The sequence below is a fragment of the Botrytis porri genome, assembly GCF_014898465.1.
Source record: "Botrytis porri strain MUCL 3234 chromosome Unknown BPOR_003, whole genome shotgun sequence".
NCBI classification, from domain to species: domain Eukaryota; kingdom Fungi; phylum Ascomycota; class Leotiomycetes; order Helotiales; family Sclerotiniaceae; genus Botrytis; species Botrytis porri.
In genome coordinates, this window is record NW_024066077.1 from 502,847 (window position 1) to 520,879 (window position 18,033).

General features: G+C 43.9%; 5 protein-coding genes across 5 annotated transcripts; 3 read left to right on the forward strand and 2 right to left on the reverse strand.

Moving 5' to 3' along the window:
- Positions 1-70: 70 nt before the first annotated feature.
- EAF01_002243 (uncharacterized protein) lies at positions 71-4,095 on the reverse strand (the record flags this gene model as incomplete). The annotated part of the gene is made up of 6 exons (XM_038910495.1): positions 71-465; positions 520-3,532; positions 3,589-3,644; positions 3,693-3,738; positions 3,819-4,022; positions 4,093-4,095. The coding sequence occupies 6 exons, from the start codon at positions 4,093-4,095 to the stop codon at positions 71-73; spliced, it is 3,717 nt and encodes a 1,238-aa protein (XP_038773417.1).
- Positions 4,096-8,113: 4,018 nt separating this feature from the next.
- On the forward strand, positions 8,114-10,018 carry EAF01_002244 (uncharacterized protein; the record flags this gene model as incomplete). Its single annotated transcript, XM_038910496.1, has 5 exons — positions 8,114-8,214; positions 8,266-8,520; positions 8,570-8,979; positions 9,026-9,829; positions 9,927-10,018. The coding sequence occupies 5 exons, from the start codon at positions 8,114-8,116 to the stop codon at positions 10,016-10,018; spliced, it is 1,662 nt and encodes a 553-aa protein (XP_038773418.1).
- Positions 10,019-10,642: 624 nt separating this feature from the next.
- EAF01_002245 (uncharacterized protein) lies at positions 10,643-11,869 on the reverse strand (the record flags this gene model as incomplete). The annotated part of the gene is made up of 3 exons (XM_038910497.1): positions 10,643-11,484; positions 11,596-11,740; positions 11,837-11,869. The coding sequence occupies 3 exons, from the start codon at positions 11,867-11,869 to the stop codon at positions 10,643-10,645; spliced, it is 1,020 nt and encodes a 339-aa protein (XP_038773419.1).
- Positions 11,870-12,656: 787 nt separating this feature from the next.
- EAF01_002246 (uncharacterized protein) lies at positions 12,657-14,765 on the forward strand. The gene is made up of 3 exons (XM_038910498.1): positions 12,657-12,692; positions 12,742-13,536; positions 13,588-14,765. The coding sequence occupies exons 2-3, from the start codon at positions 13,099-13,101 to the stop codon at positions 14,467-14,469; spliced, it is 1,320 nt and encodes a 439-aa protein (XP_038773420.1). The 5' UTR covers positions 12,657-12,692; positions 12,742-13,098; the 3' UTR covers positions 14,470-14,765.
- Positions 14,766-16,137: 1,372 nt separating this feature from the next.
- EAF01_002247 (uncharacterized protein) lies at positions 16,138-17,241 on the forward strand (the record flags this gene model as incomplete). The annotated part of the gene is made up of 1 exon (XM_038910499.1): positions 16,138-17,241. The coding sequence occupies one exon, from the start codon at positions 16,138-16,140 to the stop codon at positions 17,239-17,241; it is 1,104 nt and encodes a 367-aa protein (XP_038773421.1).
- Between the last annotated feature and the right edge of the window lie 792 nt (positions 17,242-18,033).

An 18,033-nucleotide genomic window follows, 5' to 3' on the forward strand; every position in this document is an offset into this window, starting at 1 on the left:
TGGTCTCGCTTCTCTTATCTCGCCCCGTCAGCCAAGGTCTTTGATCACATGGTTTCACATGATTCCTCGTTTACCAATCATCGTCGTCTTCTTTTTTAGCATTTCCTTGCATTGCGCTTTGCCTCGCTCGCAAAGCTTCAGCTAGTCCACCAGCCAAGCTTGGGGTGGGAGTGCTCCGACCGCTGTTATTACCACTTCCATTACTAGAAATACTCATTCCAGAATCGCGGGGTGCAGGAGGAGGAGCTGGTTTCCTACCCGCTACTGGACGTTTGGCAGGCGGTGCAGGCGGAGTAGGCTTAGAGCGAACCGCAGCGCCGTTTGCACCGTTCATCTTCGGAGGTCCAGGGGGAGGTGGTGGTGTTGGACGAGAGGCGACAGGTGGTGGCGGTGGCGGCGCAACTTCTTCGAGGTAAGCAGTGGGTGCCCAGCCTTGACCACGGACATTCTTGGTGAGCCACCAGCCTGTTTGTTGTTAGTTTAATTGGCATCACCACGTAATAAATGGACGAAACTTACCATTTGTCTCCTTTTGGAGAACAGTCACTATCTCACCCTGCTTGAGGGAGAACTCATTGGCACTCTGTCCAGCGAATTCGTAGAGAACGCGGTATTGAGGTTCTTTCGATGCTGGAGCCGGGGGAGGAGCAGGTGGGGCGGGTGGAGGAGGAGGGGGCACAGCTCTCGTAGATTGTGCTGATTGTAAAGAAGGATTCCTTGTATGCACTGGAATAGAGGCTGCAATAGGGTTGGCTGCGGGTATCGGCCTTGCTGCTGCAGCAGGTGTAGGTACAGGTCTTGCCGCAGCAGGTGAAGGAACAGGCTTGGGAGTTGGTCGGTTTCCGTTTGTCAATTTTGAGGGTCGTCCTCCTGGCCCTCCAGGCTTAATAAGACGCCCCGAGGTGAATGGTTTCGGCGCCACAGGCTTGCCCTTTGGCAAAGGCTTTGATCGCGAATTGGGTGGCTCGCCTGCTTGAGTGTGAATAGTACCACTCTTGTAATGATCTTGAGCCTGTTGAGAGTCTTTGATCACCTTGATTAACTGCATTTTATTAGGCTTCTTGGCATACTCGATTGAATCCCCTATTTTAAGATTGAAACCGCCACCAGGCATTGCTCCTTGCATATGGGTAAACAGTTCGGTCTTAAAAACGCAGGTAAGAAGCGGATCCGCTTCCTGTGGTGAGCCTATGCCCAGGGAAAACCAATCATCCCGACAAGTTGATACACTAACGAATTTGATAGCTCCAAGGGGAATAGCCTTTTCCACTGCGATTTGAACCTGCTTATTTACAAGTTGCTGGCTAACTATGTAGAACTTCGCCTTCGTCATAATGAAGATGCGGGGACTAAGTTTACTCGATCGACCGAATTTTGTCTCGAGAATCTCACCACGGCAGGAGAAAAGGGTGATTTCGTTAGCTGGCAGATTGATTGAACCGCGTATTTTTGATCCAGGTCCTGTGGTTGCTGCAATTCCAAGATAATCACCCATGAAACGTCTTGAGCCTAGGAGACTGTATCTTCTTCTCTCTTTGCGGCCTTGTAGAATTTGGTGACCCTTTTCTCTCAACTCTAAAAACTCTTTACCCTCTCTCTTCTTCCTGAACATCCTTTGGATTCGGGTGGCTGCTTCGATTCTGATTTGTAAGAACGCTCTCCATACACGTTGAATACGGGCAGCCATGTTGTGCCAGTAGCGATCACGCATGTGTTCTAGGGCAAACAGGGTTTCAGGTGCCTTGATAAATGCCTTAGTCACACCCATCTGATATTCTTCAACAGGTATGTTAGTATCTTTCAAAATTTGCATTGCTCCAGTTTTTGAATCTCCTGTCCATATGTAGTCGCCCGCATAAGAAGTTTTAGGGGAAAGTAGATAAAATCGTTCAACGAATTTGTCAAATGTTTGACGATATGCAAATCCGGCACGACGGATACGGACGTTCTCTTGTAGACCAAGGTACTTGACTTGATGTAAAACATTCTTTTCATTGTATTCAGTTGGTGATTTATTTTCGTTAGGCTTGATGGTACGGATATACGATGGCGTTGCCTTCATTAATGTTGCCACCAAATCATTTGCCGAGGCTTTTATCTTATCACCGGCAGATGGAGGCTGTTTTCTGTTGTCCTGATCGACTTGGTGGGGGAATAGTTCATGAATGAACTGATTTTTGCTTTGTCCGAACAGGTTGAGTAAGCCCTTGAGAAGTTGATCCTTATTCTTGTCTGTAATTCCCTCTACTGTATAGCTCACATCACCAGCATAATGCTTGACAATGAAATTGCCTTGTCGAGGGGTCAGATGAGGGTTTGACATTCCGCCAATTGCCTGCATGAAAGTACGATCACATGCGGCTGGATCGGCATGGGCTGTCTTGGTGGCATCTTTCATGGCGGAAAATATACCTGGTGGTCTTGTAGACTCGATCAAATCACAAACAATTTTGTTGTCAAAGTACTTGATTGGCGTCCATTGGATCTGTTCCCGGGCATATTCCTCTTGTTCAGTCTTCAGTGTTAGCTGAATAAAGATCTGTTGCAATTTCTCATTGACATAGTTGATACACAACTGCTCGAAACTGTTCTTCTCGAAAATTTCAAAACCATAAATATCGAGAATACCTATCGAGTTCGATGTCGCTGACCGAGCAGTAAGGGATTTGTTGACACGCTCCACGATCCAATCAAAGAGGTTGTTATATATTGCTTTAGCGAGAGCATCCCTCGTGGCCAGCGCTTGAGGAACATTCGCGGGTGATTCGATAACTTCCCCGTTCCGAGGAGTAAGAATTCTAATGGTGATAGCTTGAATAACATGACCTGCATCGCAATCCAACAGGTATGCCAGGAAGTCAACAACTGATTGATCAACAACTGCAGCATACCCATCTTCATCTTCGCGAAATTGAATATTTCCAGTCCACAAGATAGCAGCTAGCATGCGAAATATCTCATCTTGTTCAGCTTGCGACAAACCAATAATCTTCATGGCATTCAAAGTATCCTGATATTCGGCGAGATCGTCAATTCCATCAACATCAAAGCACCCGGCTTTGCTTGTGTAAAGATACTGCGACGGTTGCTGAATACCATAATTCTCCCTGTATGCTTGCGAAGCCCCTTTTGTGAATTGGTAGAAAATGTGGAAATTCCGCTCGTCCTTGATCTGAGTGACTACTCTCGTCTTCTCGAGAAGGTAATTTGTTATGTCCGCGCCCACCGGTTCACCTTGCGCATTGAATTGCAGTTGGAGGTATTTTCCAAAACGAGAGGAGTTGTTGTTCCGTAATGTTTTCGCATTACCAAAAGATTCTAGCAATGGATTCGTCGCCAGTACCATGTCCTTAATCTCCTGAATGGATGAGTTACTGCCTCCAGAAACATTGGCTATGTATTGCATGATTCGCTTTGCTGCCTCGGTCTTTCCCGCTCCAGATTCTCCTGAAATGATAACACATTGATTATCTTTATAACCATTCATATTGTAGTAGGCAGATTCGGCAACGGCGAAGACATGAGGTGGCATCTTAGATATTTGTTAGAAACGCAGGTGTTCAATGTGTGGGTTCGGTGTTCACTGACCTCCAGCCGATTCTTGCCTTTGTAACTGTCCAAGACTGCATCTGTGTAAATTCCCACTGTGAAGCGTTAGATATCTGTATTCAAAGAAGTACTATTTTACTCACAATCTCGAAAAGGATTGACAGAAACAAGCACATGGCCAATGTATGTCTACATAAAACTGTTAGTGCTCGTCCTCTTCGGGAAACCTCCCGTATCCATGTTCGCTCGTCGCGAAAGAGAAGCCATACATAGATTTCCTTATTATCAAATCTCTTCTTAAGATTCTCGTTGATTGCTTCATTAGAGACCTTACTGATCAAAGTAAGATCTGACACGCCCACTTCCTTCTTCTTGGTTGTATCGAACTGGGCCTTCTGGATATTCGGCTTCCCCGACGGGGCACTCTCTGCGCCAGAGGCATTATTATTCCCCTTCGGACGACGACTGATACCCTGTTTCAATGGTTATTGTTAATTGTGCCAACTTTTTGAAGGATGCAAGAAAGGATTTGTTATTCCATACCATTTTGAAGTTGAGTCGACCCTGGTTATCAACCCCCCTTACAGGCGCAACGGTGGCCGCTGATAACAGAAGATCTCAAGGAATGATATTTAGCACAGCGAATGTGAAAGAAAGTGCATGCAAGAGCCTGTTGTGAAAAGACCAGATTCGCACGCTCAATGCACAAAGTTTGGCAGTTGGTATATCGTCAAGTGTCAATAATTACTTCGAAATCGTCACTTGTAGATAGATGATCGGCTTCGCTACGAAACGCCCGTTCCAATTAACAAGCGCTAAATCGGAACGGTAAAACGTAAGGCTTTAAACTTCCTAATTAGTGGACTCAGCCTTCTTGACCACGCATTCTTTTTCTTGTCCTTTCGCCGCTTTGAAAACATACGAGGCATCAACAAAGACTTGAATTGACATCTGCTTACCTCCATACACGAAGAAACCTCATCACTTTACACATCTGAAAGAAGAACACTAATGACCTCAAGCTTTACATGTCATCATGCTGTGATGGAGCACAGATGGAGCCCACGGGGAACGTGGCATTTGTTATAACATTGGTTGCATCGATTTGATCCACTTGGCAAATTATTAATACTTTGATAGACATACAAAAATAACCATCCATCCATTCAAGTCCTCGGCCAGATGTTTGTTCTGATGATAACACTTCAACGAAATCTACTGCAGGTTCTGCCTGCTGTTGTGTAATGTGGTTGTTCCATGCTTGTTGCTCTCGGAGTTCCTGTCTATCTGCTATCATTGAATAAAAGCTTCTGGCTCCCGCATTGCTATCCTCCAATTGCTCATTTCATATATTCTTGCTCTTCATGCAAAGAATCGATCCAGCATATCCAAGTGTGTTTGCCATAGATTCAACTCTCCTTTTTTGAACTCTAACCCAAGTTTGTAATTTTACAATTGGAAATTATATATGGTTGCGTTGCTCAAGCAATACCATACAATACAGTCTGGCATTCTCATGTAGGACTTGGTACGAACGACGGATATTGATAATCAATTATCTCAGGGGAAAGGGTCACCAGTATTGCAGTTGTTTTTCAGTGGGAAGGACCAGTATTGTCTTTAAAGTCGTCTGTCCTGAGAGAAGGATTTACATACAGTACTCTAGGGGTCCAGATATTATCTATAGCCACACCAAATATGACCGAATAATCACTGAGTCACAACTTTCTCAACACACGACTGGCTGCTGAGTATGGAGTTATTCGGACAAACATTGAGATCTGTATTATTGTCTACGGTGGATATACGTAGCTAGTGATGTCCATACGCTATATCAACGACAACGTATTTGACATCCTGGAACTTTCAGCTCTTTCACGCATGGCAATTCTCCATTTGTGATGCACTCCAGTGATTGGAAATTCGCCTGTGGTCATCGTGGTGTGTTTATGGCCTTTTGCCGATGCCGAGGAATTCACGAGAGAAGATTTTGATCATCAAGTCTCGAATTCAAATCTATATACAGATTTTCTATCTACACATGGTGTCTCCGTCGTGTGCACCCTTTGTCGATGAAGCAAGCGAGGCAAGATCTCCATCTCTCAAGTTATGGTTAGTAAAGTCACAGGGAACATACTTTCATCGACGGCCCCTTAGATGAACGTGCACTTGTTGACGAAATACTGTTTCCAAACCAGTTCTGAAACGACATAGAATGTCGGCTCTCCGACCTCGAATCTGGCAAAATGACTTTGCCAGTTCCATTTATCGGTACAAAGTTAGACTCAAGTCGATACTTTTGCCAATTGACTGTTAGAATTTCCCCGGGGGGGGGGGGGTTGGTTATGATTTCCTCCCTGAATACTGCGCCGATAAGGAATATGACACACTCACTGCATGGCTGGCTTTGGTTTGGTGCTTTGTACTGTGCCTTCTAGTCGGATTTGAATTAAACGCCAATACTTGATAAGCCCTCGGCAACGAACTAACGTGAAGTATCAGCCCCTTCGCCATCAATTCTGCCCCGACCTCTCTGAAACTGTTGATATCACGTGATTTCAACATCACCCAAGATAAGGTTTTGCATTTTTGGGACCTGCAGGAACGGCGAAATGGCGGGAAAACGAATAATAATATCACTGGAGTAGTTGAACGAACATCGGGGTTCGGACGGCAATTTCACTCAATAACAGTGTAAAATGGCATTCTCAGGTTATTTCTGACGGTACCTAATATGGACTTTGCCATGGTCACCTTTCTGCCCAGCCCTAATTATGGACCCAGCCTTGATCAAATGCCTACCAGTCCGGGACTCAACGTTGAGCTCAACTAGCCATATATGACAGCTTCGTGCGTCAACAACTCGATCTGAACAAAGCTTGACTATGATGCCAAAATGATTGAGGCAAAGACTGATTATCGTAGATCTACGATTACAGAGTCGACTGACTACATCGTACCAATGTAGCCTTACATATACTGGTTTAGTATATGAACGATGTCACCACAAAATCAAGTTCCATAGCTTCCCCGTCCTGCACACCCATCCGTGTACACCTGGTGTATGAATTACAAATTCAGCCGAGAATAGTTACCCCAGAGCATCTTATCTTCAAACAAGGGTAAAAGCATTCGACACAACAACCGTTGACATCTAACTAACAAATTCACTCTCCGCGGTGAAGGTACTTTGTACTGGCTCATGTATGGAATCTTAGGTTGGTGGATCCAAGTGAGCTATTCTGGTGAAAACCCAGCAAGAGACCTTCTGTGGAACGAGGCACCAGATGGGTTGATGCAGACGACCAGGACTCGTGCATAAGTGCTGCTTCTCTCAATACTTTCACCCAATGAAATATGACTGTCAAGCGCCTGGGGTAGCTTGATACCCTTGATACCCTTGATACCCTTGTTATTCAAATTCAGACGCGGGTGACAGTAGCCATTCTCAATATAGAAAACCTCGACTTCGATTTCGACTTCGACTTTGATTTCTCATTTCTCATTTCTATTTCTTTCACGAAATCGATTCACTCATGATCCAAACCCTTCAGTATCTATCGTGGTAATCTTGGTAATCACATTACCGAAATTTTACAAAATATCTTCAACCTTTTTGGAAAGCCGGCTTTGATTCACAGAAAAGAAGCACGGTAGACAAATCTATTCCCCTCTCAGGCCCCTGTTCAAACGTCCAGATAAGATCGGATATTCTTGCAACACCATTCATCGCTTCTTTAATCCTTCTGAGGCTATTTGCAACAGCACCCGTCTCAACTCAACCAGCAAAGTTTTACTATACAAGCTCAATTGATATCTTCTCATCCCCCGTACCATCCGAAACCATAGCCTGCTTCCGATTATCAAAATATTGGATCGATCTGATACCGTCTCATACCTAGCGAAACGCACTGTTACATCCCATCTACTCCTACTTGATTGAAAAGAAAAAAAGCTCGAATGGCATTTCTCGAAATACAGTGATTTTCGTACCGATCAACGGCATCTTTCCTTGGATTTCATATCGAATAGGAAATTGAAAAGGAAAATCTGATATTATTGTACAGCTTTACTGGGATCTTTCAAGGAAAACCTGTCATCCGAATTCTTAGATTTGCGCCCGCAACAAACGGCTGTACGAGCGTTGGTTTCGAACCCAACAAGACTTTCTCACAACATAACTATCCTGTCATTGAAAGGACAAGTGACTAGTGTGGTAGACCCAACGAACAACCTTTATCACTCAAGACTCGCCCACAAACCCTAGCTTTTATCTTCTCCTTCCTCGGCGTTGTAGAAGGACAAGACATCTCTCTCCAAACATTCTACCCAAGCTTTCCAAGCCTTTGGCTGCTGGCTCAGATCATTCTTTTCTTGTTATGAACATTCATTTTTAACACAATTCTTTTGGGGGGAAAAATACAATATTTAATATTTCTACGTGAGGTCGGAAATTTTGGTCCCTTCAGTCAATCATAAAAAGATCAACGGGTTCACTCAACTTTCTTCGTCGATCTTGTCGCTGGACGACCTTTAATTTTTGGCATAATTGGATATAGAAAAGATGGGCGCTGTACAGTTTTTGAAGGAGCAGACTAGGGGAACTAAGTTGCTATTCAATTTCCTCTTCCACGGCTCTCACATTGGCCTGTTTGCTTTTGGATGGTGAGTTCGGCTTTCAATATATTTGATATCTTCCGCTAACAAGTTATACAGGTGGAAGCAAGCTAGTGACCCTAGACTCTCGGGGTTGAATTCTCTTACATTCTCAGTATGGATATCGAGAGGTGCCGGTCTCGTGTTGTCTGTAGATGTTGCATTGATCTTATTACCCATGTGCCGCAATATCTTAAGATACATCAGACCAAAGATCAAATTCTTACCACTTGATGAGTCTCAATGGTTTCATCGACAAGTAGCATACTCTTTGTTGTTCTGGACCATATTTCACGTAGCTGCCCATTATGTGAAGTAAGTATTACAAAATCCTATTTCTATTTAAATATTAACATTCAGGCAGTTTCTTCAACGTCGAAAAGACTCAAATCAGACCCGTGACCGCAATTCAAATTCACTATACCGAAGCTGGTGGTATCACAGGTCATATTATGTTACTATGCATGATGTTGATGTATACTACTGCCCATGCTAAGATTAGACAACAATCTTTCGAAACATTTTGGTACACGCATCATTTGTTTATTCCATTCTTGCTTGGAATGTACACACACGCTACGGGATGTTTCGTCCGTGATACCGCAGACCCATTTTCTCCATTCGATGGTGAGAACTTCTGGGGACATTGCTTAGGTTATGAAGGATGGCGATGGGAGCTCTGGGGTGGTGGACTTTACTTCCTTGAGCGTGTGTATCGTGAAATCAGAAGTAGAAGAGAAACTCAAATTGTTAGAGTCGTTCGTCATCCATATGGTATGTTACATCCTAACCATCATCATTCGAAACTAACAAATTACAGATGCCATGGAAATTCAATTTCGAAAGCCATCCATGAAGTACAAGGCAGGGCAATGGCTTTTCCTCAACGTCCCATCTGTTTCCCGTGAACAGTGGCATCCATTCACTATCACATCATGTCCGTTTGACCCCTACATCTCTATTCACATTCGTCAAGTCGGCGACTTTACCCGAACCCTTGGAGACGCCCTCGGAGCGGGTGCTGCACAAGCGAAACTCTACGACGGTGTTGATCCCAATGGTATGTACGAAGTAGCCCTCGAAAACGGTCAAAAGATGCCCGACATCCGCATAGATGGTCCCTACGGTGCTCCCGCCGAAGATGTCTTCGAAAATGAAGTCGCAGTCCTCATCGGCACAGGTATCGGTGTAACACCATGGGCATCCATCCTCAAAAATATTTGGCATCTTCGTCATGGAACAAATCCTCCCGAACGTCTTCGTCGAGTAGAATTCATCTGGGTTTGTAAGGATACCACATCCTTCGAATGGTTCCAAGTCCTTCTTTCGTCCCTGGAAGCACAATCTCAAGAAGCAGCATCGCAGCCCGGTAATGACGGACAAGAGTTTTTACGTATCCATACTTATTTGACTCAAAAATTGGATATTGATACGGCGCAAAATATCGTATTGAACAGTGTTGGTGCGGATGTCGACCCATTGACTGAATTGAAATCGAGGACGAATTTCGGAAGACCGGATTTTACAAAACTGTTTGAGGGTATGAGAGATGGAATTATGGACAAAACTTATTTGTCCGGTTTGGAGGGAGATTTTAAAACTAATATTGGGGTTTACTTTTGCGGTATGTATTATCCTCTTGTGTTTTTGCTTCATTTTCCTCTTCACACCTCTTTCCGATACATTCTTGATTTGAACATGGATACTAACATTCTGACTAGGACCAAACGTAGCAGCCCGCTCCATCAAAAAAGCATGTAAGAATGCGACAACTCGCGATGTCAATTTCTCGTTTTGGAAAGAACATTTCTAGAGTTTTGATTGGGATCGTTGAGAGGATGGCTGGATGTTAGTCGAAGAGATGTTAAAATTCTCGCGAATGATTCTGGGAAATTATGAATGGGAATGGAAATTGGTAGCAGGCGCGGATTTTTGGATACGATATGATTCATTTGTTACTACTTATTGATATGATGGATGACTGGATGGATGGATGAGTGTAGATAGCGAACTCTGGAATGAATAATTGAGAATAGGATTATCTATGACATGCAATTTTTGAGATAGTCTTGCATCGTATGATGTAATGGTGATGGGATGTGAGGATGCGTGTATGAACCGTCATTTTGATATAGGTCGTTGCGATTTCCCAAAAAACCTGTAGTAGTTGTTTTGTGTACTCGTGTAATTCTGGTGAGCTGATACTGTAACTCTTCAATCTATGTGCCAAGAATTCGTTTGAAGTACCTTCTCTTCGAGACAATTTCCGAGAACCCATCTCTTTAGTAATTTCACCGGTCATGTAGTCTAGTCTAGTTTGTATAACACACACACAAACATACACTACGACCCCTACTCGAGTAGATTCTCGCTAATAACATATCTCCTCCCCAATCCCTCCATCATCCAACGACCTCTAATTCTTCCCTTCCCTCGCCTAAATCTTACTCCTCCCTTCTTTCCCATTCTTCTCGACCTTCACAACAACCTTGCCCCATGTCCCCCTCCCCCCTAAACTCTCCAATGCTCCCGGAACATCCTCCAACCCCACGAACTCCTTATCTCTGAAGACCGTTCCCCTGAATTTTCCCTCTTTGATCAATTTGAAAATACCCTCCCATACCTCTTGGATTTTTTCCGGTTCATTTTGTACATATGCTCCCCAGTGTAATCCCACTATACTTATATTTTTCAACAAAACCTTATTCATCGCCACTTTCTCGATATTCCCGGCTGCGAATCCAATCACAAGGAGTCGTCCATTCCAGCGTATGCATTTTGTCGATTTGTCGATTAGACCCACTGGATCGAATACAATATCTACACCTCTGTTGTTTGGTGTGAGTTTCTTGACTTGATCTGGCCAAGAAGCATCGCCGTAATCAATAACATGGTCAGCGCCAAATTCTCGTGCTACCTCCAACTTTCGCTTCGTGCCAGCAGTAGCTATAACAGTTGCGCCAAATGCCTTTGCGATCTGCACGGCTGCAAGACCAACTCCACCAGCAGCAGCGTGAATAAGGACATAGTCTCCAGATTTTATGTTCGCGCGTGTGACGAGAGCGCCGTAGGATGTGGGAGCGGTGACGAACAGACCGGCTGCTTCGAAGAAAGACCAGGAGTCGGGAACGGGATAGAGAGAAGCTTCTTGGGCGCAGACGAGGGTTGCGTAACCGCCTTGAGAGGCACCGAAGACACGGTCTCCGACTTTGTATTTAGGAGATGAGGAGGATGAGGGCGTGGAGAGAACGGTACCGCTGAATTCTGAGCCGGAAATCCCTAGGCTGAGGGTTAGTGAGAGGTTGGGAAATTGAGATACGAGATTGGAACTGATAGGTAATGATGGCTTCTAAATTGTTTCCTAATGGACAGATAGAAGAAATGTCTTACAAGGTAGAGGAGGTTGGTGTTGATATTTCCCGCGAATTTGAAGCAGGTCATAGAAATTGGTAGCGGTGGCATGAATTTCAATCAAGTATTGATCGGGATTTGGTACTGGATCTGGTAAATCTGTCACTTTAAGATCTTGAGGTCCCTAGGTTGTAACAATTGATTAGTATGCTACATAGATATACATAAATATGAAAAGAGACAAGAGATGAAAGCTTAGGAGCTCTCTCTGAAAGCTTACCTTGACGTATTCTTGGATTTGAATTCCACGCATCTTGTAGATTGTCTTTCGGGTTATGGATGGGGTTTTGTTTGTTCGAAATAGGTTATTTCTCGAATTTATTGAATATAATACAACACAACAGATTTAAACAGGAGAGAGAAGTGATATGTATGTAAGAGGAGTATTGGAGTCAATGAGCTATGGGATTGAAGGATCCCCGGATTCTATAAACGCGGGGACCGAGCCGAGGTCCAACTAAGGATAAAAATTAATGGCTCGGTCAGTAGCTTACCTGGCCTAGTTGAAAGTCTCTCAAGAAGGTTGCTCCGGTAGTATGAAGAAGGCAGACTTCAATTCCTTAATGCAAATGCAAGAATGCTAACGTGAACCCCCTACCTCAGCCTCTCTTATCTTAGCTGGCCGGTACTTGCCTCCATGCTAAATTATGTTTTTAATTCACCTCACCGGGAGTCCGGATACTGAATTCAATGAGAAATAGACCTCATTGGCGATGAAGAGAGGATGTTATTCCTAATAGTCCAAACAGAGGCAACAATATGTAGAATCTGTGAAGAAAGATATCGTTAATAAGTACTCGTAGATACGTAGTTGTTGAATTTAGCTTCTCTCGTGGTCTTATTATATACTTCCTGCTCGATAATGGAAAGGGGTTAGACGGAACTCTACCTGAGTACTGGTGCTTAGATCTCGCGCTGGGCCGGCCCTTGCATGACTGTGCCTTATGGCCCTGGAATTTACTTTGATAATACCTACTCCGTGGATAGTAATCAGAAGCCAAAAGATTTCAATGGAAAGATGTGATTATCAGTCATCAGTCAGTCACCAGTCACACAACATACCTACCTATCTAGATGTATGAGGGTATATATACTTTTAGACGATGTAGGGCTAACGATGAATAGTGAATTATATCATGAATGAAACCATCGGAATTTATCTGTTTTAAGATTAAATAACTTATTCTCACATTTCTCTATCTCTATTTCTCTTTCCCTTTCTCTTTCTCACAATCATCCTTCATCTCAAAAATTTCCTAGTGACAGCCATAATTGAACCATCGAACGTCATCTGAGCCATAGCCACACCTCACTTAATATTTGCCCATGATAGATACGATTACCTACCAAATACACACACCAAACCACCTTTACTATCAATCCAACAAAATAAAACCCAACGATACCTACCTGACTCTTTGAGATATCTTAATTCAATTCAATATTCATCAGTCAACTCAAAAATCCATCAAAACTATTAAAATGTCAGACGAGACACCAACTGCGCCCGAGGGCGATTCTCAGATCACCTTCAAGGTCAAGACATCCTCTGATGGAAATCACACAATCACTATGGCAGAGACCGCAACAGTTCTCGATTTAAAGACAAAGCTAGCTGGAGATGATTACGAAAAGATTCCAGTAGATCGTCAACGATTAATCTACTCCGGTCGCGTTATGAAGAATGAGGAACCTCTAAGCACTTATAAGATCAAGCCTAACAATACGATACATATGGTCAAGAGCGCACAAAGCAACGTTGCCAATGCTGCTGCCAATGCCGCAACTGGCGCTGCAGCAAGTCTCCCAACTAACATGGCTGCCGGAACTGCGAATAACCCTCTTGCTGGCTTGACAGGTGCTCGATATGCAGGCCATATGGGTCTTCCAGGTGCTGAAATGTTCGGCGCAGACGGTGGTGTATGTATGCCCATTTCTAAGAAAAATCTTTCCATACTAACATTTTCGCAGATGGGTGCGCCACCAAGTGAAGATGCGCTCGCTCAAATGATGGATGATCCCAATATTCGTCAAACGATGAACGAAGCTCTCAACAACCCGGACCTAGTCAATATGATGATTCAAAATACCCCAATGCTCAGAGATATGCCCAACGCGCGCGAGATATTACAATCACCCATGTTCAGAAACATGCTTACGGATCCAAACTCCATTCGACAAGCTGCTGCGATGAGAAGACAAATGGGAGGTGGAGGGGCTGGCGGCTTTCCCGCTCCAGGCGTCACTGACACTACACCCGCTGGAGCAGCAGGGAGCACCCCAGGAAGTGGTCAGCCTAGTGTACCACCTTTCAATATGTTTGGAATGCCTGCCGCAGGAGGTGCTAATAATCCATTTGCATCATTATTCGGCGGACCAGGAGCAGCAGCCGCTGGTCATACGCCTGCCCAAACTCCTCCACCTCCCGCTTCTGCTGGAGGAACCCCATCAACTGGTACTGATGCCAATCCACCGAATCCCTTTGCCTCGCTGTTTGGGGGAGCGGGTGCTGGAGCTGGAGCCGGAGCCGGAGCAGCTGGAGCGGGATTTAACCCCTTTCAAGGAATGCCACAACCCACTCCTGAACAATTACAACAAGCAATGCAAATGATGCAAAACGGAACATTCGGAGATATGTTTGGTCCTGGTGGATTTGGCGGCATGGGCGGAATGGGTGGTGCGGCCCCAAGTGCACCTGCAGCTCCAGCAGACACCAGACCACCTGAAGAAGTTTACGCCGATCAACTTAGGCAATTAAACGATATGGGATTCTTCGACTTTGAAAGAAATGTGGCAGCTCTAAGAAGAAGTGGAGGAAGTGTTCAGGGAGCCATTGAACAATTGTTAAGCTAGATTTCTGGGTATTTTCTTGCTTTTTAAATGTTTCTTTGGGCGGAGGGGCAAAGTGTCGATATCACGGATGAATGAATTTATGGGGAATTCTCCCGAAGATTGATTCACTCTTCTTACATTTCCATGAGTAATTTTTATTTACAAGATTTGCTTGCGTTGCTGAACCGGGTTGAACTAAGCTAAGCGCTTTACATCGGGTGTTGGGAGTCAATTAAATCAGTTATGAATATTTGTTTTGACATAATGTGATAGATGACAATTATATGTGACAGGTGTGCGGTATTCAGTTGTGCAAACGAAGTATGGAAGTATAGAATTGGGGTATAAGTGGAGCATGGTAGCAACGTGGGAGGAATTCCACGGGTATTTGTATGCATGGAACAAGTTTTCTATGCTTACATTGACCTAGACGAGGAATATATTTCATTTGTTCACTTGTTTCTTCTTCGCGATACTTTGCACGTCATGCTTAGATATGAAGTCCCTTGGGATTGGCGAGTGATTAATAGGATGGTTTGCGAGGATTTTTGTGGAATCTACTATAGAGCCTAGAGTGGTAGGACGAGTTATGGGATAGGTTTGAGTATTACGAGTAGCGTACCTAGGTAATCATACTTGGAGCCTAGAAATTCATCTCGATTTCCTTTGAGCGATTTACTTTTGGTGTGCGAGTGACGTGTAATTGCGGGCTGGTGCATATGCTACGGGTTATGGCATATGGTTTGAGGCAGTGCATTGGATGGTGTTTGTGGATGGGGAGGCTTATGAAGATAAGTGTGATTCGTTGGATCGGGGATCTTGGATGGGATTTGGGAGTTGGGAGTTGGAATGATATTTTCAGGGAATAGGGGATGGGGAAATTTCAGCTCAGCTGAGTAAGGAGGGATGTTTGAAAGTGTGAGTGAGGTTGTTTGTAGAGTTGAGGGATCAGAGGAAAGAGGGGGAGAGAGGGGAAGAGGAAGAGGAAGAGGGACAGGCAGAAGAAGGTAAATTGAGATAATATCAGGTGAATGATTTCTACTTTCTTGGATTGAGAATCGAGTTACCTCGTGTCTTTATAGAATGGTGAGCTCAGAGACCCGATGGAGATTACTTGATGACTACCCTTTATGAATGTTACTAGGTAGAAATGTCATATGTATCTCCTGAAGCTCTATCAAACCTCTAGATTGATAGATGACATTCCATAGACGATGAAAGTGACTTAGTGAAATGACTATAAGAAGTAGATGAACCTGATCACCATCTTGACTTACTAATGGAGAAGTCTTTTATGGATATGTAGGTACCTATGCAGAATAACCCTTTTTTCACACGAAGGAAATCCTTGTCCAGAAACTCGTTTGCACATTTTGAGCTAATTAGATGTTTGACTTCTAGTTAGATCAAGTCTCACTGCACTTCCAATGAAAGTCCGTTCACTAGTTCAGTAAGTAGTCGGTTTGATTGTGTAACCGAATATCCGACTGTTGTTCATAGACTCGCCAAACCCGAATCATCAAGTTCTGTAAATTCACACATCCAGAAATGACTATCTAACCAACAATTAGAAATCTGACAGCGTTGCATGATCGAATTGGTTGTCAAAAGAATAAATTAATTCGATATCCCTTTTCTCGTGTCGGAAAGTTGTACTTGAATCCATCTCTTGTAACCTTAAAGCAAGCCATGGCCACCAATTTGGTTACACGTCATCCATTCAAGGGAATCTGGACTCTATGTGCCATCATAGTGAACGCTGTCAAGTTGCCTTTCTGGTTCGTTTATTATTCATTCTCATCGAATAGACAGCATCCAGAATGGAGCATCATCCAAGCCGTGGCCGCTGTCGCACTGAAAACCGCCGTTTGGCATTCATCCATGGTACAGGTCTCTACGCCTCTGATCATAAAGGCAGAGGGTGAAGAAGAACGGTTTCTCGTTCCAATCAAGCCATCTTCCTTACCAGGAGTCTACAAGGGAATCTGTGATGATAAGGAAATTAAACCCGCAACGATTTGTGGCTATTGGTATCCCTCGTCTTACAATGCCGAGGAGGATAAAACCAAGAAGGTTGTACTTCATTTTCATGGTGGAGCTTTTGTCACTGGTGACTGTCGACCTAATAAATCTGGGTATGCGGCCGATCTTCTCACTCAGCACATCGGGAAGACGTTAATGGTCTCTTATCGACTTTCTTCCAACCCTGATGGTCGATTCCCTGCCGCGCTTCAAGACGCCGTCACAGCTCTTCACTATCTCCGAGATCTAGGCATTGAATACTCCAACATTATCGTTGGTGGAGATTCGGCAGGTGGCAATATCCTTGCGGCATTATTGAGATATCTTGCTGTCACAGATGCGCCTGGTCCTGCAGCGGCACTTTTGTGGTCTCCCTGGATTGATCTTGCAAGGACTCTTACTCCAGAAGTGTTGTATAAGTCTCCACACAGATTTACAGATTACATTCCTGCCAATTTTGCGATCTGGGGAGCCAATTCCTATTGTCCCAAAGATAGTCCAGTCAGCATGGACTCTGAATGGATCAGTCCTGCAAAACATCCATTCTATACAAAAACACCAATGTGGATCCAAGGCAATGGGCAAGAGGTTTTGCTTGAACAAGTCAAGGACTTTTCAGACGGAATGAAGGGCATAGAAGGTAATAACATTGCTTTTCATAGTGAGCAAATTGCGACTCATGATATTTTGCTGGTTGGAAATTTTACGGGATTCGAAAAGGAAGCAGTCAATTCTGTGAAGGCAGCAGCTGAATGGCTGAACCAACTATGAGTATGTATCGAACGGAGGAGGGGTTGCACTTCTCCAGTACGAAATGCAGCATAACCATTTGTTCAACACCAACGATATACCTTTATTGTTATCCTCACGTTCTTTCTACGGTATGATAGGAGCAACCTCAAAAATTTGGGAACAGGTAATCGCGAAGGCTACAGAGCTACACATAGTGGAGAAGGACCGGGTATTCTCGACCTTAAATTTAAGTCTAAATTAATCGAACCGCCAACCATAGTCCTTCGTTCGAACTTCAAGAGTCATTATATTTTATATTCATGACTTGAATGACAGTAACATTGATTCCTCATGCAGACTTTATGCGTGAATGAGAGAGAAAAAAAACATTCCCCTGTGTGTGTTTTTTTTTTCCGAGTCCCTTTAGGTTCCGCATTGTAACCTTATTTCAAGGTCAGGGAGAAAAGATCTAGAGATTAAACTCATGAATCAGACGTAAGAAGTTCTCATGTTTTTTGAGATTAGCACAGCATTCACACTTGCAAGCTGTCTTGAGGCTCTACAACATATAGCAAGGCATTTCGATGGCTGTGTCTTGTATCAAAGTAGACTGAAGGTGGGCAGCCTAGCAATGCTACCCAATTAGAAGCGAAAAATTGGGGTGATGATTCACAAGACTTTGACCCACCAGGTCCACCAGATCCTTCTCATAAGGTTAGCGAATTTCCGATGTGCTTGACCACCATTATCGCCAATCTTTCTTCCTTTGAATGTGCTTGTTTAGTTTGCTATGAATACCTGATTAACTTGACCGCTTGTATGAGATATGTG

What these genes read in the sequence shown, in the direction of transcription:
- EAF01_002246 (XM_038910498.1), top strand. Translation starts at nt 13,099, where the DNA reads ATGTCAGACGAGACACCAACTGCGCCCGAGGGCGATTCTCAGATCACC. An exon ending in TGTTCGGCGCAGACGGTGGT is followed by an intron (nt 13,537 to 13,587) that starts GTATGTATGCCC and finishes ACATTTTCGCAG; the next exon opens with ATGGGTGCGCCACCAAGTGA.